This window comes from Bos indicus, chromosome 26 (assembly GCF_029378745.1).
Source record: "Bos indicus isolate NIAB-ARS_2022 breed Sahiwal x Tharparkar chromosome 26, NIAB-ARS_B.indTharparkar_mat_pri_1.0, whole genome shotgun sequence".
Classification (NCBI taxonomy): Eukaryota; Metazoa; Chordata; class Mammalia; order Artiodactyla; family Bovidae; genus Bos; species Bos indicus.
Window position 1 is genome coordinate 8,583,101 of NC_091785.1, and position 26,591 is coordinate 8,609,691.

The window sequence follows — 26,591 nt, forward strand, 5'->3', positions numbered from 1 at the left end:
TACTCAAATACCTTTACAAAGTCCAGTCAGATAAATTGTGTTTAAAGAAAAAATGGTTAAGTGGTGACAGTGTTCAAAGAGGAGTGGGTTATAAAGAATCAGAAAATCTTCATAGATGCGAAAAGATAATATTTAAGAGAAGCCATGACACTTGGGAAGAATTCCAAAAGGAAAAAATAACAAAACATGGCAAAGGAGAGGTAATCTCAGACAGAGGCATAGAATTTGTAAAGAGCAAAGTATAATTGGAGAACAGTAAAGATGGATTGCCTTGCTATGAATAGAATGATCACAGGGCTGTTTCACCTGCCAGGCCTTGCACTGGTAAATCCTAATAGGAGACAGTTGGCAAAGGGACTAACTATAAGGATATGAGCCTGGGGCAGGAGAATTAAGAGAGACTGTGCAGGAGCCTGGGGCTCGTGCACTCCTCGAGCCAAGGAGACAAAGGACTAGAGAAGTAACAGGAAACCTAAAGGAGAGAGGATTGTAAAGAGCAGATCTTATTGAGAAAAGTAATGAACTTTGGCCAGTGGACATATTCAGGCCAAGGTCACCTCACAGAGAAGGAGCCAAGAGAAGAAATAGCTCACACTTGCTGCTCTCTCTCCCACCAACCTCTGGCCAGGCCTCCCCGTTGACCAAATTCAATCATAATCTGCAAGGCCCAGGAGCCCTGAAGGGGAGCCATGCAGAACTCCCTGTGGGGGCTTGGAGGTTGGCAGCCAATGGGGAGTGGATCTACAGGGCAAATAGAGGGTCTCTGCACAAGGCCTTCAGACATAGTGGGGCCTGGGCTTCTGAGCTATTCCTGGTCTACAGAACTGTGTGAATCCTGCTGTGGGGGGAGGGTGGTGTGGGGGCTGCATAGTAAGGGAGACTGCTGCTGCTGCTGCTAAGTCGCTTCAGTCGTGTCCGACTCTGTGCAACCCCATAGACGGCAGCCCACCAGGATCCCCCGTCCCTGGGATTCTCCAGGCAGGAACACTGGAGTGGGTTGCCATTTCCTTCTCCAATGCATGAAAGTGAAAAGTGAAAGTGAAGTCGCTCAGTCGTGTCCGACTCTTTGCAACCCCATGGACTGCAGCCCACCAGGCTCCTCTGTCCATGGGACTCTCCAGGCAAGAGTTCTGGAGTGGGTGCCATTGCCTTCTCCAGTAGGGGAGACTACTGACTCCAAAACACAAAAAGAAAACTTGAAAGCAAAATATTAATGCATATTTAAATATATGTCTAGGAAGCAAAATATTATTTCTTCTTCGTTGATAATTACATTTAGTGTCATAATAATATTTCTTTGAAAAAATGTGATAGATTAGTTTCTCACTTTGAAAACATTTCTGAGGATACATGATGCTTGCAAAGAAGGGACCATGGTAAATTAAATGCTAAATAATTGCATTGGAATCATCATAGTGGAAAAGTATTCAAACTGTTTCCAATTTTTGCAGCTGGCATATTTATGGTGGTTTAGTCACTAAATTGTGTCTGACTCTTGCTACCCCATGGACTGTAGCCTGCCAGGCTTCTCTGTCCATAGGGCTTTCCAGGCAAGAATACTGGAGTGGGTTGACATTTCCTTCTCTAGGGGATCTTCGTGATCCAAGGATCGAACCTGGGTCTCCTGCACTGCAGGCAGATTCTTTACCGACTGAGCTATCAGGGAAACCTATGGCTGGATATTTTTATAACAATGTATACATGTATTATATAGTTAAATACACATTCAATGTTATTATTAAATATATATATTAAATATTATAATAATACTTAACTGTAATGTGATATGGGAAAAGCAAAAGTAAGTTTGCCTAGAACTATGAAAGTTTTTAAGTATCCATACGGATATTTATATTTAATCTATTAGACAAGGTGAGGCTTTAAAGTTTTTTGTTCAGTGAAGTAATGATCCCATTAACAATTTAGGGAAATCAACCTATTAAGAATTGAAGTTTCATAGAATAGGGAGAGAGATGTAATTGGAACTAGTTAAATAACTATTAAAGTCACTCAAATGGGAAGAAATAAGGGCTTGAATGAGGGTGAGAATGGAATGTAGGAGAAAGCTCTACACAGAACTATGCAGGGTGAATTCAAAGGATCCAGGAACTGATTGGATAGAGCGGTGGGAAAGAAGGATGAGTCATTTTAGGTTTTCAATACAGAGAACCAGGATAATGATGTTAGGGAAGTCAGGCAGGGAAACCTATTTGGACAGAAAGGTGATGAACTGAGCTTTGCACGTGATTATTCATTTATTCTACAAATACCTGTGAATGTCTACAATGAGGAAGAAATCTCGCTGGGCTTGGGGCTATACAGGTTAATATGATATTGTTCTAGACCTTGAAACACCTAAACAAAATAAGTAAATACAATACTTGGTTTAGAACACTGTAAAGGAGCAGAGGCATGCAGGACAAAGTCTATTACAGTAAGAAATCTAACTTTTCAGTAAAGAATCATGTCGCTAACATCTCTTGATATAGAAGAGATCATCTTGATATAGAATGTTTTGATATATATATCAAAACATCTCTTGATATAAAAGTGCCTGTAAGTACAGACCTATTTAGGTATCTTATCTTTCTTAAGACAGGAACAAAGACAAAGAATTACATTCAAGGTATTTCTTTAATACTCCAAGTCTGTTTCTTCTAATTACATCAACATCAATATAATATGGTAGAATATGAGCTGAATTCTCTCTCTGTGTGTGTTTGACCTAAGATATTTGATACTGATTCCTGCTACTAAAAAGTAGGGTCTGATCAGATCAGTCACTTAGTCATGTCCGACTCTTACAACCCCCTGAATCGCAGCACGCCAGGCCTCCTTGTGCATCACCAACTCCCGGAGTTCACTGAAACTCATGTCCATAGAATCAGTGATGCCATCCACCCATCTCATCCTCTGTCATCCCCTTCTCCTCTTGCCCTCAATCCCTCCAAGCATCAGAGACTTTTCCAATGAGTCAACTCTTCCCATGAGGTGGCCAAAGTACTGGAGTTTCAGCCTTAGCATCATTCCTTCCAAAGAAATCCCAGGGCTGATCTCCTTCACAATGGACTGGTTGGATCTCCTTGCAGTCCAAGGGACTCTCAAGAGTCTTCTCCAACACCACAGTTCAAAAGCATCAATTCCTCGGTGCTCAGCCTTCTTCACAGTCCAACTCTCACATCCATACATGACCACAGGAAAAACCATAGCCTTGACTAGACGAACCTTTGTTGGCAAAGTAATGTCTCTGCTTTTGAATATGCTATCTAGGTTGGTCATAACTTTCCTTCCAAGGAGTAAATGTCTTTTAATTTTATGGCTGCAGTCACCATCTGTAGTGATTTTGGAGCCCAGAAAAATAAAGTCTGACACTGTTTCCACTGTTTCCCCATCTATTTCCCATGAAGTGATGGGACCAGATGCCATGATCTTCGTTTTCTGAATGTTGAGCTTTAAGCCAACTTTTTCACTCTCCACTTTCACTTTCACAGTCTTTTTAGTTCCTCTTCACTTTCTGCCATAAGAGTGGTGTCATCTGCATATCTGAGGTTATTGATATTTCTCCTGGCAATCTTGATTCCAGCTTGTGTTTCTTCCAATCCAGCATTTCTCATGATGTGGTCTGCATATAAGTTAAATAAACAGGGTGACAATATGCAGCCTTGACATACTCCTTTTCCTCTTTGGAACCAGTCTGTTGTTCCATGTCCAGTTCTAACTGTTGCTTCCTGACCTGCATACAAATTTCTCAAGAGGCAGATCAGGTGTTCTGGTATTCCCATCTCTTTCAGAATTTTTCACAGTTTATTGTGATCCACACAGTCAAAGGCTTTGGCATAGTCAATAAAGCAGAAATAGATGAAATAGATGTTTTTCTGAAACTCTCTTGCTTTTTCCATGATCCAGTGGATGTTGGCAATTTGATCTCTGGTTCCTCTGCCTTTTCTAAAACCAGCTTGAACATCAGGAAGTTCACAGTTCACATATTGCTGAAGGCTGGCTTGGAGAATTTTGAGCATTACTTTATTAGCGTGTGAGATGAGTGCAATTGTGCGGTAGTTTGAGCATTCTTTGGCATTGCCTTTCTTTGGGATTGGAATGAAAACTGACCTTTTCCAGTCCTGTGGCCACTGCTGAGTTTTCCAAATTTGCTGGCATATTGAGTGCAGCACTTTCACAGCATCATCTTTCAGGATTTGAAAGAGCTCCACTGGAATTCCATCACCTCCACTAGCTTTGTTCGTAGTGATGCTTTCTAAGGCCCACTTGACTTCACATTCCAGGATGTCTGGCTCTAGGTCAGTGATCACACCATCGTGATTATCTGGGTCGTGAAGATCTTTTTTGTACAGTTCTTCTGTGTATTCTTGCCATCTCTTCTTAATATCTTCTGCTTCTGTTAGGTCCATACCATTTCTGTGCTTTATCGAGCCCATCCTTGCATGAAATGTTCCCTTGGTATCTGTAATTTTCTTGAAGAGATCTCTAGTCTTTCCCATTCTGTTGTTTTCCTCTATTTCTTTGCATTGATCGCTGAAGAAGGCTTTCTTATCTCTTCTTTGGAACTATTATTTGCTATTCTTTGGAACTCTGCATTCAGATGTTTATATCTTTCCTTTTCTCCTTTGCTTTTCACTTCTCTTCTTTTCACAGCTATTTGTAAGGCCTCCCCAGACAGGCATTTTGCTTTTTTGCATTTCTTTTCCATGGGGATGGTCTTGATCCCTGTCTCCTGTAGAATGTCACGAACCTCATTCCATAGTTCATCAGACAATCTATCTATCAGATCTAGGTCTTTAAATCTATTTCTCACTGACACTGTATAATCATAAGGGATTTGATTTAGGTCATACCTGAATGGTCTAGTGGTTTTCCCTACTTTCTTTAATTAAGTCTGAATTTAGCAATAAGGAGTTCATGGTCTGAGCCACAGTCAGCTCCTGGTCTTGTTTTTTCTGACTGTATAGAGCTGCTCCATCTTTGGCTGCAAAGAATATAATCAATCTGATTTTGGTGTGGACCATCTGGTGATGTCCATGTGTAGAGTCTTCTCTTGTGTTCTTGGAAGAAGGTGTTTGTTATGACCAGTGCATTTTCTTGGCAAAACTCTATTAGTCTTTGCCCTGCTTCATTCCATATTCCAAGGCCAAATTTGCCTGTTACTCCAGGTGTTTCTTGACTTCCTACTTTTGCATTCCAGTCCCCTATAATGAAAAGGACATCTTTTTTGGGTGTTAGTTCTAAAAGGTCTTGTAGGTCTTCATAGAACCGTTCAACTTCAGCTTCTTCAGCATTACTGGTTGGGGCATAGACTTGGATTACTGTGATATTGAATGGTTTGCCTTGGAAATGAACAGAGATCATTCTGTCATTTTTGAGATTGCATCCAAGTACTGCATTTCAGACTCTTTTGTTGACCATGATGGCCACTCCATTTCTTCTGAGGGATTCCTGCCTGCAGTAGTAGATATAATGGTCATCTGAGTTAAATTCACCCATTCCAGTCCATTTCAGTTTGCTGATTCCTAGAATGTCGACATTCACTCTTGCCATCACTTGTTTGACCATTTCCAATTTGCCTTGATTCATGGACCTGACATTCCAGGTTCCTATGCAATATTGCTCTTTACAGCATTGGACCTTGCTTCTATCACCAGTCACATCCACAGCTGGGTATTCTTTTTGCTTTGGCTCTACCCCTTCATTCTTTCTGGAGTTATTTCTCCACTGATCTCCAGTAGCATATTGGGCACCTACTGACCTGGGGAGTTTCTCTTTCAGTATCCTATCATTTTGCCTTTTCATACTGTTCATGGGCTTCTCAAGGCAAGAATACTGAAGTGGTTTGCCATTCCCTTCTCCAGTGGGCCACATTCTGTCAGATCTCTCCACCATGACCCGCCCATCTTGGGTTGCCCCACAGGCATGACTTAGTTTCATTGAGTTAGACAAGGCTGTGGTCCTAGTGTGATTAGATTGACTAGTTTTCTGTGAGTATGGTTTCAGTGTGTCTGCCCTCTGATGCCCTCTTGCAACAACCACCATCTTACTTGGGTTTCTCTTACCTTGGGCGTGGGGTATCTCTTCACGGCTGCTCCAGCAAAGTGCAGCCATTGCTCCTTACCTTGGACGAGGGGTATCTCCTACATGTAACTAGGAACAAGAGGCTGATCCCAAATGATCAGGGTGATCATAAAGCATGAACTTTGTCCAGCAGACATCAGTGATCCAGGAACCACTGAATCACCCATGAAATCATCAGCTGCTGTGAAAGGGAATATTTGCAAGAACACTTAATAATTCTTTTCTTTATTAAAAAAAATAATATTCTTATTTGAAAGAAGCTACGCCTCCTCAAAACACCTTGTCTCTTGATAGTAAATATATCAATGTATCAAGTAATTGTTGAGAGCCATCTTTGTCTCTTATGTATGCAAACAACACATAAAAAAGCAAATCACACTTGTAGATCTACACATGGCCATTATTTTCATCATCCAGATCTGTTTGCAAAATGTAAAAAAAAAGTTGTATCAGAAAAGAACCACTTCAAAAATTTTTGAAGACAAGTTTTAAGTAGCACCTGACTTGAGAAACTTTAGTACTGACCTGCTATTCCTGTTTGTTTAGCAGATCAAAAGTTTGCTTCTTAAGTAAATATCTATAGAGGACAAATGCAGTACTCAGTGATTTCACTTCCTTAAGTAGGGTCCTACTTTTAAGCCTCTCTTCTTTTCCAGTACAAGCTCAGCTATTATGTAGCTCCAAAGAGTAAGACACTTAGCTGGCTGGCAACTGGAAAGGCCTGACTAGGCTCCCCATAACAAAGTGTGAACAATTGATAAGATATTTTATTGATCTCCTTTCATCTTCATTGCACTGTGCTAGGTACTGGAGATTATATTCCACCCATAATTAACCTAAAATTTCTTAGAATTATGTAATTATATACGTATGTATTTTAAAATACATCCCATAAAAATATTACATAATTCTGTCTCAGTAACTGTATTCAGTTAATAGATTTGTAACTAATATGTCAATAGGCAGTGGCCAATTATTGGCCTGTTGACAGATTATATGCAATTTACCAACAAACCATTCAGGGAAAACTCAACTGGCACACAAAACAAGAACCTATGAAAAGATGATGCATATGTTGACTGGAAAAATTACACAACCTACAAGTTGAGAACTGTTTCATTTTGAGGATATTCTGAGGACTTGCAGCCTGGGAGACAGCCTCTCAATAGTTATAAAGGACTACTCTGAAGAGGTAAGAGAGGAGCCAGATATATAGAAGTTTTGCAACAAAGACCAGGTAGTTAGAACAACAAAAGATACCTGGTAAAGAAAACCTGATATCTCAAGTTAAGGAATTTAGCACTTTTCAGTGTATGGGAAGATGCAAGAGTCTGGGCTCACTGAAATCACTCCTTTGATATGCACCTCAGCTATCTAGAGCCAGTGTCCTGTTCTTTCCCATCCTGAGTTCCTTCGAGGTCACCACTGGGGGCAGCTGTAACGTGATGGCTGCAACATCCTTTGTTTACTGACGTGACAGGCAACATTTTCTATTCAAACAGATAAGTGAAAGAGTACACATAGCAGCAAATAGACTAACCCTTAGAAGAAGATGTGTTACTAGGACTCAGCCACACCTGGTTGTCTTCATATCTTCTCACATGCTTTTTCCTTACTGTCTACAACAGGTGCTGGACGGGTCCCCCATTGAAGTGACCCTAGCCAAACCAGTGGACAAGGACAGTTACGTTAGGTACACCCGAGGAACGGGTGGAAGGGGCGCCATGTTGCAGGGAGAGTATACCTACTCTTTGGGCCATGTTTATGATCCCACCACCACCTACCTTGGAGCGCCTGTCTTCTATGCCCCCCAGGCCTACACAGCGATTCCCAGCCTTCATTTCCCAACCACCAAAGGACATCTTGGCAACAGGGCCATTATCCGGGCCCCTTCTGTTAGAGGTAACATTAATCAGCTCTTGTCTTAGATGAAGCTCTGCAATTTCAAATTATGTGTATTGCAATAGACTTGTGTCTAAGTTATGTCTAATTGGATGAGTCTACTGGGAGAAAAGAACTGGAAAATTGCTTATTGAAAATCAAATATTACATTAATATTTTTCCTTTCCTAGGAATCTTTTTTCACATTACAACTGGTTATTGAAAAACTTGGTCAGAATACAGTGTAAATGAATTTAAGGTATGCATTTGATCACTGCATAGGCCCATAAAATATGCACACACTAAAATTCAAATCTACAATTACTAGTTTCTTCCTTGTCATTGTACTACCATATTACAAACATATGTGACTCATTACAAAACTTTCACATGGGAGCAGTATTGTTCAGTGGAAACCAACCACCTCACATTTCAAGACATGGGATTGGATGGTGACTCAGTGCCATCGTGTCCACATATAAATCCCAAATTATCATAAATATATTCTAACAGATACATGAGATGCTGTTCTCTGACCTCCCCTGAGAAATATGTACAATGCCTTCCAAAAAGCCACATTACTAGGGAAATCAACTTGTTTCTCCAGGATATGGGGAACTAAATAGTAAAAGTCCAGATAGAAAAAATAAATAAATAAACAACTCTCAATCTCATTGCCAAACAAATCTTTCCTACTGAATCCTATGAGAATTCCAAATGTTCAAGCAGTTCTCTGAGCTCAGTTATTTCACAAAAATATCAAAGATAAGGAAAGCATTTTTTCAAGAAACTGTCTTGATTTTGCCTAATGGGATCCTTCAGAATGGTTCTGCTAGGAATCAATGCCAACAGAATCTCAATTCTGTCTTCCAAATATGACAACAGTCTGGGCAATTCAACAACAAACTGTGTACTTAAATCTATTCTTGGGTTTGACTAGAAGCAAGGGGCATATCCAGATTACTGTGGAAACAATTATCTTACTGTGTTTTACTATTTTTCAGGAGAACTGAATTGGCCATCCTAGGAGTTCTAGTCTTCAACTGCCTTGAAAGTTCCATACTCATTATACAATCACTTCACCCAAAGTTGTAATATAAAAGAAACCTTTAGGAACCTTTTCCTGAAGGAAATCCATTCAGGACAAACTTTTTATATGTTTGATGACAAATTATGTCATTAAACCATTGTACATTTATCATCTAAAATCACATCATCAAACAATCCCTACATTAAGTATAAGTTGTCAACCAGTTGTAATGTAGGAAAAAAACAAACTGTACTCCAAGGGGAAAAATACCTGTCTTATAACAAGAAAGAAATCAATGAATGATATTCATGGATAAAGGGTAATCAACTTTTTATCTCTTTACAACACTAATAGGAAATCAAAGTAGCAATGTGGCAAAACAAAAAATCAAAAGTAATCTATTAATGAAACTCAACGGAAATTTAAGCCTCACATTAATAGAATATAAGAAAATGGTGTATTTTAAAACACATTTTCTAAACATTGGTTTTCCAACAAGTCATCAGGAATGTAACATTAGGGAAACTAGAATTCATTTCTAATTTACTGGTCAAAGACACAAAGGCAAGACTTATTCTAATACATGTGGTCATATTACACTGTGAAATGTGAAAATATATACCTCCCAACATTTATTAGTCTACAAAAAAATGTCAACACAAAATTAACTGAAGACAGAAATTGCAAAAATATTCTCTATACCCAAGTTTTAAAGTGGCATGTGTACTTATCCATAGCTTTGATAGTATTGCTTTCTTTTATATACAGTTAAAAAAAAAAAAAGATGCCTATGGTAAATGCTGTATTATGTTGAGTTTCATTACATTAGAATCCTGGAGTTTTCTATCCATCTTCAGGGCAATAATCAATGTGACTTGGGCTAACTTTTCCATTACAGTAAGATTCAGGGTGATTTTCTGGTGGTTTGATTCAGTTTAATGCCTTCTTACATTCCTAGAAATTTACATGAATGTACCTGTAGGGGCTGCGGGAGTGAGAGGCCTGGGCGGCCGTGGCTATTTGGCTTACACAGGCCTGGGCCGGGGATACCAGGTCAAAGGAGACAAGAGAGAAGACAAACTCTATGACCTTTTACCTGGGATGGAGCTCACCCCGATGAATCCTGTCACTTTAAAGCCTCAAGGAATTAAACTTGCTCCCCAGGTATGTAGTGTTATTCCAGAGGCAGCTTGGATAGTTTGAATAACTTGGGTCAAAGACAATCATTCACCATTCATCAAAGGGTTTGACTTGATTCCTACCTGGGGCTGTTGTCTTGTTTTCTTTTGTTTTATTACATGGATAAAGTGACCAATCAACATAACATATTGTGAGACTACAGTGGGCACTGAATACCATTGGTCTACTTCAGACTCTTTCTGGTTTTTCTTAATTATAAAATTTGACATCTTAAATAATCATCCATTGAAATGCAAAAATCCTGAGTACTACTAAGAATTATCTACCAGTACTTTAAAAGAAAACAAATTAAAGCAAGGTTGGTTAGCAAATGAAGAGCACTCACAACAGGGAATGAGTAGATTCATTAGAACATCTTTTCTTGGAAACACTGTTAAAGTGAAAACACCGTGCAATCTATGGTGTATCATTACTCATATTAACTATGATATGCCATCAGTCATATCAAATCAAGTCTTCTACAGTGATTATATTTGGGCAGTGGCTTTATGGTAAATTTTTTTGCTTTCATTTCACAGTTTTAAGTTTCCATAGTCCTGCATGAGGGTATGATTTTTATTATTGGAAAATTTAAAGCTATAAAAGTTGTTCCAGTATGGAAACTGACTCGCAGGGTTAAAAATAAAACAAAACGGGATCTGTGTTAACTATCAGACTGTTCCCTCTGGATGTGCATTATGTGTTGGGCTCTGCAAAGATACTTTGGCTGAATAATCAATATCGAGTTGACAGTTTGCACATCCTAAAGGAAACTTTCTGACTCCCACCCCAAAGGTATAAGCCCCAAATTTATCGAAGTAGCCTTATGATTACAATCGAGTAGAAAACTTGATTTTCTAAAAGCTCATCTTGAATGGTTTCTTTTTTTTTTTTTTTGGTTGATTATTTTTGGTAGGATTAATAGCTTTCTTATACATATAAAGGAGCTCATCTATAGTTTCTGCAACCCTCCCCAGGTAATTTTTTTTTTTAAGGATGCCCATTAGAGTAGTAAACAGTATTAATGTGTCTGTTTAAAACCATTTGAGGGGCCAGCATTATGCACCAAATATTATGCTAGGAGCTAAAGATAGAAAAGCAAATATAACATAATTCTTGCCATCAAAAATCATATGGCAATCCAGTGAGAGGATCCTGACACATAAATAACTCCAATAAAATCTAGTTAAGTACAATGATGGAGCTTTGTTGAGAAAACACAAGAGCTAGTCATCCAATATATCTTGGGTTAAAACCTAAAATAAGCAATCTAATTAAAGTACTGGGGTATCCAGAAACATTTTACGGAAAAAAAAGAATCATTGCCATGTGCATGCTGCATGCTAAGTCACTTCAGCCATGTCTGACTTTTTGTGACACCATGGATGGTAGCCCTCTTAGCTCCTCTGTTCATGGGATTCTCAGGCACGAATACTAGAATGTGTTGCCGTGCCCTCCTTCAGGGGATCTTCCTGACCCAGAAACTGAACCCATGTCTCATATGAAGCCCCATCATTGTCATAAATTCTATGTAATAGTTCTAAGAGCTACTATAGAGTGTGTAATGATCTCCGCTTTTATATTAACCCAGGTGAGAAATTGGTCATGCTTTATAGTACCATCAGTAACCATCTCTATGAACTAATGAAAGCTTTAAAAATTAATCTCTCTGAATTTCTGCAACTATGGCTTAGAAATTAAGGCTCATGCCGCCACCAACCAGCCTAGATGGAGCCTTGACAAATTCTTGGAGGGGTTATGAACTTCCAACAAGAAGAGCAGAGGTACTAGGGCTGCCCTGCAAATCAGGGGTTAGAGTTAAAATCCTTTACACGTGTCTGCACAATGGGCATAAGCAAGCAGGCGAAATATCTACTAGCTCAAGTAACTGGCTATTGCCCTGGAACCTTAGAGAACACTTTGTAGATGAAAAAAGATGCTACAAAGCTAAGAGTACTAAAAAGCAAAAGTTAGTAGAGGAAATAGAAACAACCTAAAAGTTTAATAAACAAGAAAATGTGCCATTGCTGCTGGATGAGTGTTTGAGCGAATGAGATAAGATCCATGGACTCAGTCTAGGGAACAGTTCTACCCCGGGAGTTATTTTTTCAGATTTATGCCTTATGTTGCACAGTTTACTGAATCTGCTGCCCAGTGGGAGCATCAGGGCGTGTGGGCCAACAAAAAAATGGTTTCAGGATGAAGAAAATATGTGCCGTTAGGAAAGATTTGGTTTGGAGTAACGACAGAAGGCAGCTTCTAAAAATCAGATCATTGTAAAAATAGCCAGAAGTGATGTTTTGCCAAACAAAAACATGGCAACTATCAACACCCATCTATGCATGTCCATCAAGAAATACCCATCAAACTTTTTAACTCTATTTTTGTGAAAATGTAAAGTTAAAATCCTATGACAAATGCCATGAAATAGGAATAAATCCTTAGGTTATTTTCTCTGCTGCTGCTCCTGCTAAGTCGCTTCAGTCGTGTCCGACTCTGTGCGACCCCCCATAGACGGCAGCCCACCAGGCTTCCCCGTCCCTGGGATTCTCCAGGCAGGAACACTGGAGTGGGTTGCCATTTCCTTCTCCAACACATGAAAGTGAAAAGTGAAAGTGAAGTCGCTCAGTCGTGTCCGACTCTAGCGACCCTATGGACTGCAGCCTACCAGGCTCCTCCGTCCATGGGATTTTATAGGCAAAAGTACTGGAGTGGGGTGCCATTGCCTTCTCCTAACCCATTATAAAAAGAAGGATTCACAGTAATAATGAGTAAATCAAGCTACACAGTGCTGGAATATCAATTAAAAAAAAAAAAAGAATATATCAAATCGTAAAAGTAAAGTATTGGTAAAAAGTTAGAGCTAATGGACTAAACTAAAAGCATATTAGAATAAATGGTGTGAAAATAATTTTTATGAATTAATAGACATAACATTTTAAATGGAGTTCAAATTGAGTTCATCTTAAATTTTATGAGTCATTAAACCAAGTGGCATTTTATATCTTCTTATATTTGCTTAAACTCTGAAGATTCAATTTAAAAACCTGAAAGCTGGAGAAATAATGCAAATGTGACATTTGAAAGAAAAGTCACTTTTTTTTCCCCCACTCTTGTAGATATTGGAAGAAATTTGTCAGAAAAATAACTGGGGACAACCTGTGTATCAACTTCACTCTGCCATTGGACAAGATCAAAGACAACTCTTCTTATACAAAATAACCATTCCTGCCCTGGCCAGCCAGAATCCTGCCATGTGGGTAACTTCTCATCATTTAGATTTTAGAATAAGAGTCTCTTGTAAATGTAGTGTATATGTATCCCTATCTAAAGAAGATAAATATTCAAGCTTACTACCGACCCATTTTATTCAAACCATATGTTGAGATGTATATTTGGGATATGTGTGCCAGCTATGAGACTAGCATCTCAAAGCCCCTAAATTTCAGAGATAGTGAAGACTGGGTAGTCTCATTAACCAATGGAAAACTGAGGATACTAAGTGGAATAGAAATGAAAACTATAGCCCATGTTTTTTTGTTTTGTTTTGTTTTCCATGTTTTTATCTGTGTAGTATTTGGGTTGAACTATATGAAATTACCATTTTATACCTATAACACCATCCTCTGCCATTTAAATCTTGGACGAAAGACATAACCTCTCTGTTAGTGGTTATTACCTTCAGAATTTTACCTTGAGCCTGCATTTCTACACGTTTTAGGAACCATCATGTTTCACATATATGTTAGAAAAGGTTTATAATGAGTTGCTAGTATGTTCCAGGAGTATCATCCCGCCCATGTTCTAAATAAGTTCACAAATATTCCGACATGCAGAGATACTTAAAACGTTTAAAAGCAAAAAGAAAGATAAGTACCCACACAAATTTCCATTATCCGATTATCTTAAAAAGCATACAGCGCCTTAGCTTTTCATCTGTCTCAGCAGCACACATTTATTAATAAAATGTGCACCCTGACTGACTCTGCTTTCCAGCCATCCTTTCACACCTCCGAAGCTAAGTGCCTATGTGGATGAAGCAAAGACATACGCGGCCGAGTACACCCTGCAGGCCCTGGGCATCCCCACTGATGGAGCCGACGCCCAGACCGCAGCTGCTGCCGCCGCTTCTGCTACTGCATTTCCAGGTTTGGAAAAAAATAGCGCCAGAAATGACACCCTACAGAGAGTGTTTGGGAGACCCTCTTGGGTACCACGGACTCACAGAGTTGTCAGTGATGTACTCTAAATCTGATTAGTGAGCCATTAATGTATAGGCGAGAGAATAGAGCTGGGCGGCAGGGGTGGGGACACCTAGTCTTAGCTCAGCTATCAGCATCTGTGTGATTGAGAATGAAGCAGTCACCCTGCCTCTGGTTTGTTTTGGTTTTTACTTTTAGTAAGAGAGTTTAGAACTGCCTATGAATAGCTGATATTTATTTGAACTCTAACTATGTGCCAGGCACTCACCTATCTCAGCAATGCTCACACCACCACAAGAGACAGACTCTACCATCATGCCCATTGTACAGATGAAGAAACCAAGTACTGGAAAGATTAGCTCTTGGCCAAGGTCCATCAGCTTTGAAGCAATCCTTGGACTCCCTCCCCAGTTCTAATCTTCAGTTCTACTCAGTCCTACTTTTATTACTTTGCTTTCTGAAAGAAATGTGTAGAGCATATTTTTTTTTATTATTTGAAGTAAATTCTGTATGTGAGAGAGAGGGAGAGAAAAGAGAGAGACCCTTTCAATAAGGGGATAATCAGGCTATTTTATCTGTTGTATAATTTAGGTCTGGGGCATATGCTGATCACTTAAAGCCTATCTGTAGCTCAACATGCCTTCAGGGTCACATTTAAAAGACTTTCCCCCATTTATTATGTACCCACAACAAATGCTAATAATTAAAATGAATCCTCTAGAGATTAAAGAGGACCAGACAAGAAATGTCTTTTGGAAATTTTCCTTCAGCAGTTAGTCTGAGCAACTCCACTCTTAATAATAAAAGTTTGTATCTTTCAAAGAAAGATATCATTCTGACTTGTCACTGTTGGCATACTTCCCATAAGCCCAAATCAGACTAGACCTAGAAATAGGACATTCCTATCAATTGATTAATTTATATACTGATCCCATGTGGGTACGAGAACTGCTATATGCCTCACATCCATAACACCTGAGCCTGCCCTCATTTCCTTTTATTTCTCAAAACTTGCCAATATGTCTTCCATTCTGGCAAGTGAAGCTAAAACTAATCACACTTCACACACAAGTATGATCTCAATTCCAGCTTTGTTCTGTAGAATGTGGAGAAGATGTGTGATGCATGTCTTCAAGGTTACCAAGCCAACGGCAGCCACTGCCAAGGGCCAGGTCTCTCTTGGGCTGTGCTGGGGCCATAAGCTTTGTGCTCGCTTTCCACACAACAGGGTGTTGGCTCATCCATCTTCTGGGGACTCGTGTCAGGCTTCTCAGTACCTGCAGCAAGTTAAAGCCCTGCCTTACAGAGAGCTGTACCCCAAAGACATCTAATTCATGTACTGTAAAAATAAATGAGTCACTGCAAGAAGAATTTTAAAGTTTGCTTTCACACTGGAAAGGATTTGCTTTTTACTCAAAAACGTTTTCTCTTATCCTCACTTTTATTTGCCCCTACAAGAAATAAAAAATTATTTAGAGCAGGAGAATCATCTTGGGAATGCCGAAGAATTTGAGATGATATTTTATAACTCACTATGAAGTCAAGCAAAGAATAACAGGCTCCAAGGGAAGACTCTGTTTGGAACACAAATACTCTTGCACTTTAGAAATTAGCCAAATTGAAAAAGAAAACTCAAAATCCCTAAAGATAAAGTCTATGCCCCATGCGCGCACACACACACACACACACACACACACACACACACACACACATTTTACTTACTTACTTACTTTAGAAATACTGTTTCCAAAGTTATGAAAGTAATTCTTAACACATTTCTCATATCCATGGAAAATGTACCAAACTCCACTCGTGCATTAGTCAGCATTACTGCCCCAAGGCCACGAGCCAGGCAGAGGATTCAATTTTTTAAAAACGAGTCCAGCCAGCTTCCTGCCACCACTTCCTGAGAAGCCACCAGAAAGAAATCAATGTGTCTGGGGTTGGGCAGACTTCCACAACACAGAAACCAATGGGCTTTTTAAAAAGTAAAAAAAAATCAGGTTCCCATTTGTTGCTTAAGCACACTTTTCCCTTTTTCTTGTTATCTTTCACAATTTGGGGAATCGTCTCAGAAAGAACCAGGTTTTGATCTAAAACATTAACAGGGAAATATTGCTTGTAGATAACAGCCATTATGCTCTTTTCTTCAAAAGGGAATACTGATCAGCTAGAAAAGCAGTAATAGGAAAGTACATGATTATGTCCTTATTACTCAACTCCCTTGGTTCTCTGACAGGATGAGCATCAAGGCCTCCACATATACCAAAGACAGACTGATGGCAGGGTTAGGTATTTTTGGCCCTGTCCAGTTAGGTCAAAATATGGCCACACTAGGTATTTGCTTTTATGCTGCTACATAGAAATGTGCTAAAATGTTAAATATTTATCCTACTGGTCTACGCAGTCCTTACAATCCTGAGTACAGCAATGGCTTTTAATATTCTGTTTAGGTGAGGTGGGGGTGCAGCAGAACCGGACCCACAGAGCCCACCCCTCATGCCTTGCCAACCCTCCTTTATAAGTTTTGAGACCCTCTGAAAAAGTTCTGAACCTCAAGCTTTTCTCATCTCAGCATCCTGTGAAGTATCTGTTTCTTGGGATCTATCCGCAATGTTTCTAGTTTTCTAAAAGTGAAATGATTCTGACATAGGTGGTTGACCCTACTCTGAGAAACACTGTTCCCTAATGAATGAGTCCAGATATTATGTCTTCAGAGGGCACCTTTTAAAATGTACATATTAATTTTGGGCTTTAAGCAACCATGCTAAATTGTCATCTTTCAAAAAGAATACAACAAGCCAAAAGGAAGCAAATCTAAACCCCCTTCATGAAGTTTTCTCTGCCTCCTCCTCCAGGCTACGCTGTCCCCAGCCCAACTGCATCTGTGTCTGCAGCCCAGCTCAAGCAAGCGGTGACCCTGGGACAAGACTTGGCAGCATATGCAGCGTATGAGGTCTACCCCACTTTTGCAGTGACTGCCCGAGGGGATGGATATGGAACCTTCTGAAGACATCTTGTCTTAAGAATAAAACACACAAACTCAGTCCAGAAGAAATAAACCTCTAACTCAGTCCCCCACTCATCACAATACTTGTCCCAAGTGATGCCTGTCCTGAGACTGTACAGCTTATACTAAATGTAAAATTATGCTAAGAGAACTTTATTCCTAACTAAATGCAATGTTAAGGAGCCATTTATCTAACAGATAGCTAAAGAGTTATTGTCCCCAAAAGTTTTTCTTTCAGGGTTCCTGAGGGTTTGGGGAGCATGTTTACAAACCTTGACAAAGTAGAGAGAGACCTTTTAGCCAGCAAGAATTCAGGAGCTAAACAGACTTGGGCAACCAGTACCAACCAAGGGAGCCAAGTAGTTTCAGAGTGTTAGCCCCTGGCTTACAGCTTTAATACACAGTCACAAAAGACAGAGGGAAGGTAGGAGATGCGTTCCCAAGTCCATTTCCCATTGCCCACTGCATGGGGCATGTTCACAGCCTGGAGCTTGTGAGAGATTGTCCAAGGTTTAAGGAAATCAGCATCATGTCAGTCTGAAAATTCCATCCAGTCATTTGGTTATGGGTCAGGATCTTCTCATCCCCTGGGGACTTGGTAATTGATGTGATCTGTTACAGCTATTGTTAAAACAAATCCAGGCCCATTGTTTGTTAACTCATTAGCCCACACCTCTTTTTCCCTAGAACTCCTACCAATCCCAAAGATCCCCAGAAGATAATTGTCATACCAACATGAAATGACTTTTTCTCATTTTAAACATCCTTACTTGTTCATATTGATTTATTTTCCTCTCAGTCTCATTTTGCTCATCTCCAATATTGTAAAAATTAAATCAAATCTACAGAATACCATTTATGATACTTTTCCCTATTCAAATTGGCTGAAAAGTCACTTCAAACTAAGAGAGGAGTGAAGATTTACTCATATTTCTTTGATGTTTTTGCAGCACCTAGCCCACCATCCAGCATTCAGAGACAGTTATATCATCTTACCTTCAGCCATGGACTCTCTAACCCACTTGTACTAAATCTGCTGAGAAATCCACTGCCTTTTCTTCCTTTTACTTTCAGTAAGTATCAGACTGCTTTACCATATCTGAGTCCTTCGGTCTTGAAAATTATCACAGGAGAACTTCATGTCCATCCCTGACTATTAGAAGCTGAGTCTTCAGATTTTCAGCAAAGGTGCTATTTATCAAAATCTCCAGAGTTTGGGGCCTCTTCTCTAGAACATCTGATGTGAGAGTGCTACAGAAACCGGGATGGAGACAGGAGTAGAAGGCGCTGCTTTCTTTTTGTACTTGTAAAGGATGGCTTTTTGTTCAAAACAGAAATAAGCAAAGTCCAAACACAGAATACCTATTATGAACCACTGCAGTCTCATTAGTGGTGAAAGACATTCAGTACTCAATTTCCATTTCAAAAATCCCTTGGCCTTTGTAAAATTCTGCAAGACTAAAGGGCAAACATAAACACCAAAGCATAGAAAAATTTATTAACTCTTGAATGGAATTCTATGATCCAAATCATCAGTCCAGATTCCAGTCAAAATCAGGTAAATTCCAACAACAATTACGAGTCCCTGTAACCTTCCAGTTCTGTTAACTCCGATCAGGTATCGAAGGCTTCCAGGCTACAGCTGAAACACTGAAAGGCCTCGTGCTTTCAATGTTATGTTTTACTTTTCCTATTTCCAAGGACAGTGTTTCCCAGACTTGACTGCACATTAGAAACACCTGGAGAGCTTTTCAACCCACCAAAGCCAAGGTCACACCTCATACCAATTACATCAGAATGTCCTGGGGTCGGAGCCTGACATCAGTAGGTTGTTGTTTTTTTTTTTTTTAATATCCTTAGGTGATTCAAGTATGCAGCTAAATTTGGGAACTGTTGTATTCTTTGTATTTCCACTCTGTTTAAAAAAATTTTTTTTTTAATTTCACTTTCATTAAGTAGAAAGATGCAAGGGAAAAAATGTCTAATAAATGAAAACAAATAGCCAGATCTTATTTTTACATATATTCATCTCATGAGAAGTATAGATGTGACTATAATTCATACTAGCTTCAAACTAACTCTTGGGCCAAAGCAATTCTAAATAGAAGAAAGTGAAAAATATTTCCTTAAGCAATTCTTAGGTTTAAATTTATACTCCCCCATGGATCTGCTTTCATAGTCGTGGAGAGTAATTACAGTGAAGGCAGGCAAGTTTCTACTCAGTCCAAAGAAGCATTTCAAATTCCAAGGACAAAAGTTTTAATGCTCTTTAAAATCTTTGAAAATAAATGGAAAAAGTCACTCTGCATGGCTAGTATATGTACAATAGAAGGTCCCATCCAGAGTAGTTTAAAATGTAATAAAAAAGAACAGTTAGTTAATACAAGAATCTCTTTATGAGAAAAAAAATTATTATTCCAAATTAAATCATAATTGCTTTTTTAAAGGTTAAGAGCAGAAACATAAATATACAATAATACCAAAGTATAAAGAAAATTTCCACTGGAATATCAGCTCATTCTTGCTCAAGGGAAAACGAGCATTCATGACACTTACTTCCTGAGTAATAGTTTTATTCAAGTGAGTAGATATAGTTTTATTTTTTTGCTAAAACTTTATGCTAGTAAAATTTAGGGAATCCCATTTAGAACATAAATCATGAAAGTTTCAGTGTGTTCACCATACCATATGTTTTCATTTCCTTTGCCCAAATTAAATAATGTAGAATAAGTCCCACTATGATGAATGTGAAACTTTAAAACTTGAGATTTTTTTTAAAAAAGCAAATGTAGAACCAAAGTTTCTTTTTGCATGTTCTTGTTTTTGGACTTCAGAAATTAGCACTTATCTAATACCTATCATTCTTTGTGTATTGATATTTTCCTATTTCTTAATTTATTGCTTAGTAGAAAAAAAAATCTTCACAGAAAAATTTAAAATCAACCTACCAAGTGATAATAACAAAATACCCAAGCCAATTATCTAGAAACATCTAGTACGTTAGAATTGGGTTTCTAAATTTGGGTATTAATAGCTTAGTGAGAATTAAAATCAGTCTTATAGTTCTTAGGAGGAAATGAAATAGCAGTGAAATTAGATGTAAATTCTTCTCTGTAAAAATGCCCATCTTCTTAAATTGTTGAATTTCTCTCCCACCCCATTAATATAGCTAGAACTGCCCTTAACTGACACAAAATATAATTTTCCTAGATGACTATCCACACCCAGCCAACCCTGCCCAAACCTAGTATCATGCCAAACCACACTGTATTTGGGTGACAGCACCCAAAATGCTGCTAGGAAGCTACCTCATGGTAAGAAAACATCAACTTCAAAAAATATCTAACAAATGAGAACATATTTCCAAACCACAGATATTTAACTTTTTAATGGTGGATGGAAATTAAATTATAGTTATGTATTGATAACAGATATGCAGGAAATCACTTTGTCTTACTTAAAAGTTTTTTCAAAAAATAAAAATATTCTTCCAATCATATAGATTAGCTTTTCAGAAATATTACCTTGATGTTAATTTTTAACTTGTGTTCTTTTTCACTGTATTTTTAAATGACTATTTTATAGTTCTTTCTCGGGCAACTGGGTCACAATTTGAATTCATGGGGATAGGGAGATTTTCCAGGGTGCCTTGGCAGAATAAGGGTCAATAAAGAAAGCTAGGATTTTTCAGTAAATCGTCTTGTATTCAAAGCTACAAACTTTGATAAAGTTTGTTATTATTGTGCAACTCCAGCCCTATCCCAGATTTCCCAAAAGTAACTTACAACTAAAAGGGAACAATGTAAGTCCATAGTCACGTATCCCCGTCACCCTTGAACTCATATAGAAGTTTCCAGGAGGTGAAAACATAGCTACAGTTTAAACTAGAGAATCCATACTTTTTATATTTTGTAGATACATTTTTATATATTGTAAAGACATCTATTAAAGATAAACTAAGTTTCAAATATGATACCATAAGTGAACTTTGTGATAAACACTTTTAAGAGAAAATATTAATAGCACAACTTAAGAATTTTAATATACTTATTGAAAGAGAAACAAGGCAATAGACATTCCTACCTGACAAGCAACAGTTGTCTACTGGTTTTGTTAGTTTGTCAAATCTGATGTTGATATTTCACTTCATTCTAGCAATATCTTAAAAATACTCTCAGTTAAATGAAGACATAGTCATAACACATGTCAAGTATTCACCAGGCTATATATTTGTATTTGCCAACATTAGAACAAAGCCAAACATATCCTGCTATAATGAGTGAAACTACTAGGAAAATAAGATTTTTTTCCTGACTCCCCCCATACCTATCTCTTTACTTATGGGGTAAAACATTAAAATTTTTTTTTACTCAATAAAAAAATGGGTATAGAATATTCTATTGCCCCTCAAATGCCAACATTTTAAAAGCCAGCTCTTTCTTGCAATGTTATACAGAATATAGAATGAACAGGTATATAGGGACAGCAATGTATACCTTGGACACAGAGACTCATTTATGGGAGATAGCAGGCTTTACACATCCCCCGTTGTCCTCAGTTTTCTAGGAAAGATAAAACAATACCTTATACTTTAGCTAGTACTGAAGAGAAGTTCATAACCAATCTTGAAGTAAAAAACAATATGAAACCAGAAGGCTTCATTCATTCAAAAATGCCTGGAATAAAATATAGAACACTTCTGCATCTACCTCTCTCGTATGGACATCTCTCCTATTTTGAGGGAGAAATCAAGAAAAGAAGATGCCCCCACTCTCTCTTCACATATGTTACTTTGCCTAAGGGGAGGAGAAATAGCAAGAAACAGCTCTTTAAAGAAAGTAAGCTGCCAGCAGGAATTTCTTAGAGACCAAAGAGCATCCATGCCACTCATTGTTTAATAGCATCTCTCTGGAGTGACTGTACCTCCTGGTTTGCCAGGACAGTGTAGGCTTACATCTGTTGTCCCATTATAAATATTAACTATCAACAATTAAAATAAACAATTGTCCCCCTTACTCTCAAATGTGTCTCAGTTTAGACAACAAATTATACAGTGACTCCACTTTATGGCTCTTTTTGTTTTCTTGATGTTGTCAATGTGGCTTTGTTGTCTCTAGAGCAGATACAGCTTAAACTAAAAGACCTGACCACTTCTTTCTGACTGGGGTAGGAGCATGGTGAACATAAGAACGCATCATCTTCTCCTCCAGGGTTACCCTCGATCCACTGTCTGTCTAGCTGAGTCTCTATGACCCCATTCTGGCCCTTGCTTGCTTCCCACTGCCCCTGGGTGCTGGGTCCTGAGTCCTGCCTTTCATTCACTGAACTCACAGCCACTTGGCCAAAGAGTGCAGCAGAAAAGATGAAAAATAGCCCTTAGAGGCATGTGCTTGGTCTGTCAAAATCCGGAGGGCGTTAGCAAGGTCTTAGAGCACTTGCTGGTTTCTTTCTTTCTTGAACCAAGTTACCTGCACCTCCCAACAGAAAGGATTTCCTATATAAAGCTTCACATTAAGAGGAATGTTGCCTTTTCCCCTCCTTCTGTGTCTTACAGATTTGCTCAAACACTAACTCCCTTGCATTTAATTCACCATTATGGTTATTCATCAACTACTCTTCATCCCCAATCCTCATATAATCCCATATAAAGATCTTATTATTTGTAATGGAAAATAATATTAATAGATAGAAATTCCTGTTAAAAAGGAAAGCCTTTCACACTTCCTTTATTCTCTTTACTAATATTGAGTGTTATTAGTCTCTATTGCTATTAGCCCACAAAAATATTTATAGAATGTATGATGAGTCTGTTTTTACTATGCACTTACTCTTATGCCAGAAACTGTGAATACAAATTTTTTAAAAAGTTTTTTCCCTCAGTGGGGTACACAGCCTAATGATCCATTATGCAGTTTAAAAAAATGAATATAATTGCACATATTTAAGTGCATCAGCTGGTAGGTTTTGTCATTTAGTCAGAATCCCCAAAATAAATCAACTCTGCTCTAAACTTTGTTTCCGGCCAAACACTAGGTTGGTACAGTAGGCCTTTTTAAAGACAAATTTAACTCGATCTGTTGTTATTTCTACTTAAGTAAAAATGAGTTTTCAAATATTTTCCCCAGGAGAAACATAACAGACTATCCAAAAATTTTCAAAGAAGAAAAAAATGTAGTTAGAGTTCCAGAGGAGCTTTAAAACATGGAGGTGACAAATTCACATATCGACTTATGATCTTAATGAGCAGGGATCCATGCTTTTTATTTACTTGAGAACATTTTGGTTATTAACTATTTCTATTTTCTAAATATACCTGTGTTTATAAAATTTAACAATGTTTAACAAGCCTTGTCTATACCTTTATTTCTTTCCAGTAGATGATTTACAATGAAGTATACATACTTTTTCCAAACGTAAATTTTGAAACTTTGCATTTTCTGTAATAATTCATAAGTGATATTTGAGCTCCTAGGCTGAAGATCAGTCTGTTTAAATCAATTTGTTATTATCAGTGGTTTAAAGATGTGATGTAATTATTGGCATTTTATCCCTATTTCTTCATGAGTTCTTTTTTTTTTTCTACTTTTCTGACTACAATATAGCCAGATATTATCTCTTCTCTTGATAAAAAGCATGATGTCTGCAAAATGCATCTCTAGTTTCTAGATGTTAAGCAATTTCTTGCTTCTTTTCCTTCTTGTTATTATTGACATTATTTATGTGAAGTTAGTTAGCTGAGGTACCAAAGAAACGAAAACAGTATTAAAGAGTGTGCATAAGGCACTTATTTTTGTACTTTGTGTACAATGTTTTATAAAACTCTGTGATCTATCTAAATATACTGAGTAAAATTACAACATTCATTCATCGGGAAAGTAATCATTGGTTTGGAAGATATAATGTGCACTACAGAAGCATGAATCTCATAAGATAATCAATAATGTGATATTGTAATGATTATGTAATTCCAGGATGGTAAAATGATTTTAATTAAATTTTCAAGTACCATTATAAAGTTTGGTGTTGCTGATTCATTTTGTGTTGAATTCATTCATTCATTCATGTTGAATTCATTCACATGTTGAATTCATTCATTCAACATGTGTTGCTGATTCATTTTCCTTTCCTGAAAATTAAAAATTTCCCCCTTTGAGTAAATACCTAAATATTAATGATCCATAGCTGCAATGTCCCTTTGGTGACTTCTTTGCATTCACATCTTTTATAAAAGTTTCTTCTGGTGCAACTTCTGGGATTAAATGTAACTTTAATGATTGAATGCATTATTTTCCAATCAATAAAGAAAACAAGAATACTCAGAAACAAAAACTAATGAGAAAACATGGCTCCAGAAGGTAAGTGGAGCCTGGGGTTCCTACTGTTCCCTTAAAAGACAAGAGCAGAGAGGTCAGCACACCATCCCTGGAGGCCAAATCCAGCTGCCTGTGTTTTGTTGGGCCTTGAGCTGTGGATGGTTCCTGTTGTTTAAAGGACTGAACTATTTTTACATTTTAAACATTTGTTTTGAAAAAAGAAAGGGAGAATTTGTGACAAGGACCATAGATGGCCCACACAGACTAAAGACTTTACTATCTGGCCCTTTACAAAAAGTTTGCCAACCCTGTGCTAAACGAAAACCAGACATTTTGACAGTACTCAAAAATAGCAGTTTAAATAAGATAGCAATTTACTGTCCCTCCTCTAAAGTCCCAAAAGGCAATACAATGCTGATATTGTGCTTCCCAATGCCATAAACCGGAGAAGGCAACGGCACCCCACTCCAGTACTCTTGCCTGGAAAATCCCATGGACGGAGGAGCCTGGTTGGCTGCAGTCCATGGGGTCGCAAAGAGTCAGATTAGACTGAGCGACTTCACTTTCACTTTTCACTTTTGTGCATTGGAGAAGGAAATGGCCACCCACTCCAGTGTTCTTGTCTGGAGAATCCCAGGGACGGGGGAGCCTGGTGGGCTGCCATCTATGAGGTTGCACAGAGTCGGACACGACTGAAGTGACTTAGCAGCAGCAATCTCATAAACAGAAGGTCTCTCTTCTAGTTGTTTTACCTGCATGGTGTCAATCTCATGACCTAAAATTATGGCATTGCTGCTGCTAAGTCGCTTCAGTCGTGTCCGACTCTGTGCGACCCCATGGACAGCAGCCCACCAGGCTCCCCCATCCCTGGAATTCTCCAGGCAAGAACACTGGAGTGGGTTGCCATTTCCTTCTCCAGTGCATGAAAGAGAAAACTGAAAGTGAAGTCACTCAGTCATGTCTGACTCTTGGCGACCCCATGGACTGCAGCCCACCAGGCTCCTCCATCCATGGGATTTTCCAGGCAAGAGTACTTTAGGCATTCCAAATAGGAGGGTAGAGGAAGGACAAAGAAGAGGAAAGGATACCTACTAGCTGTCCCAAAATGGGTTTATTGGAAGCTGCCACACAACACTACAGCTTCCAACCCATCAACTGGAACTTAGGCCCATGGCCATCCCTAGCTGCAGAAAATGAGTGGGAAATGTAGTCTTCACCTGGGCAACCATCAGAAATTTTGCAGTCCATGGGGTTGCAAAGAGTTGGACATGATTTAGCGAGGGAACAACAACAGGAAAGAATGGAAGAATGAATATTGAGGGAAAGCCTCAATACATCTGCCACAAATATATCACAGGAAAGATGTGGGAGTGAAATAAGTAAGGCACATAAGATCATTCAACACTGGGCTTGACACAAGGTAGATGCATATAAATCTTGGCTCCTTCCCCTTCACCAAACAAAAAGGAACTGCCAATTGACCTCAATTTCTTGAGATATTGGCCTCCATTCAAAGTATAGTTATGGTAGGGATGGTTCCACTGGTCTCACCTCCTGGTATTTACACCATTAGATAATCTCTTCTCCTTGAGCACAAGGTGGACCAAGTGACTCACTTCTAATGAAGAGAATATAGAATAGCACTTTTGAGATAAGGTTATAAAAGATTACAATTTCCATTTACTGACATCTTGCTAGTTTATCTCGTTTGCTCATTCTGGTGACGCCAACTGCCATGTTGTGAACTGTGCTATAGAAAGGGCCATATGGCAAGGGACAGCCTGTGAGGACCTGAATCAGGCAAAGAACCACATGACTGGACTCAGAAGCAGATTCTTCCCCAGCAGAGCCTTGACAGAACCATAGCCCAGGCTAACACGGTTAATGGCAGA

General features: G+C 38.6%; 1 protein-coding gene across 7 annotated transcripts in view; it reads left to right on the plus strand.

The window, feature by feature from the left end:
* Positions 1 to 24,405, plus strand: part of A1CF (APOBEC1 complementation factor) — a 102,765-nt gene extending 78,360 nt beyond the window's left edge. For 5 of the 7 annotated variants that reach the window (XM_070780423.1, XM_070780428.1, XM_070780429.1 and 2 more), the window contains 5 exons: positions 7,713 to 7,986; positions 9,954 to 10,159; positions 13,294 to 13,430; positions 14,171 to 14,322; positions 17,235 to 24,405. In XM_070780423.1, coding sequence (XP_070636524.1) covers positions 7,713 to 7,986; positions 9,954 to 10,159; positions 13,294 to 13,430; positions 14,171 to 14,322; positions 17,235 to 17,386 — 921 coding nt within the window. In that variant the 3' untranslated portion in view covers positions 17,387 to 24,405. The remainder of the gene's footprint in view (positions 1 to 7,712; positions 7,987 to 9,953; positions 10,160 to 13,293; positions 13,431 to 14,170; positions 14,323 to 17,234) is intronic. The other 2 variants (XM_070780427.1, XM_070780426.1) reach the window with 2 other exon arrangements.
* The last annotated feature ends 2,186 nt before the right edge of the window (positions 24,406 to 26,591 follow it).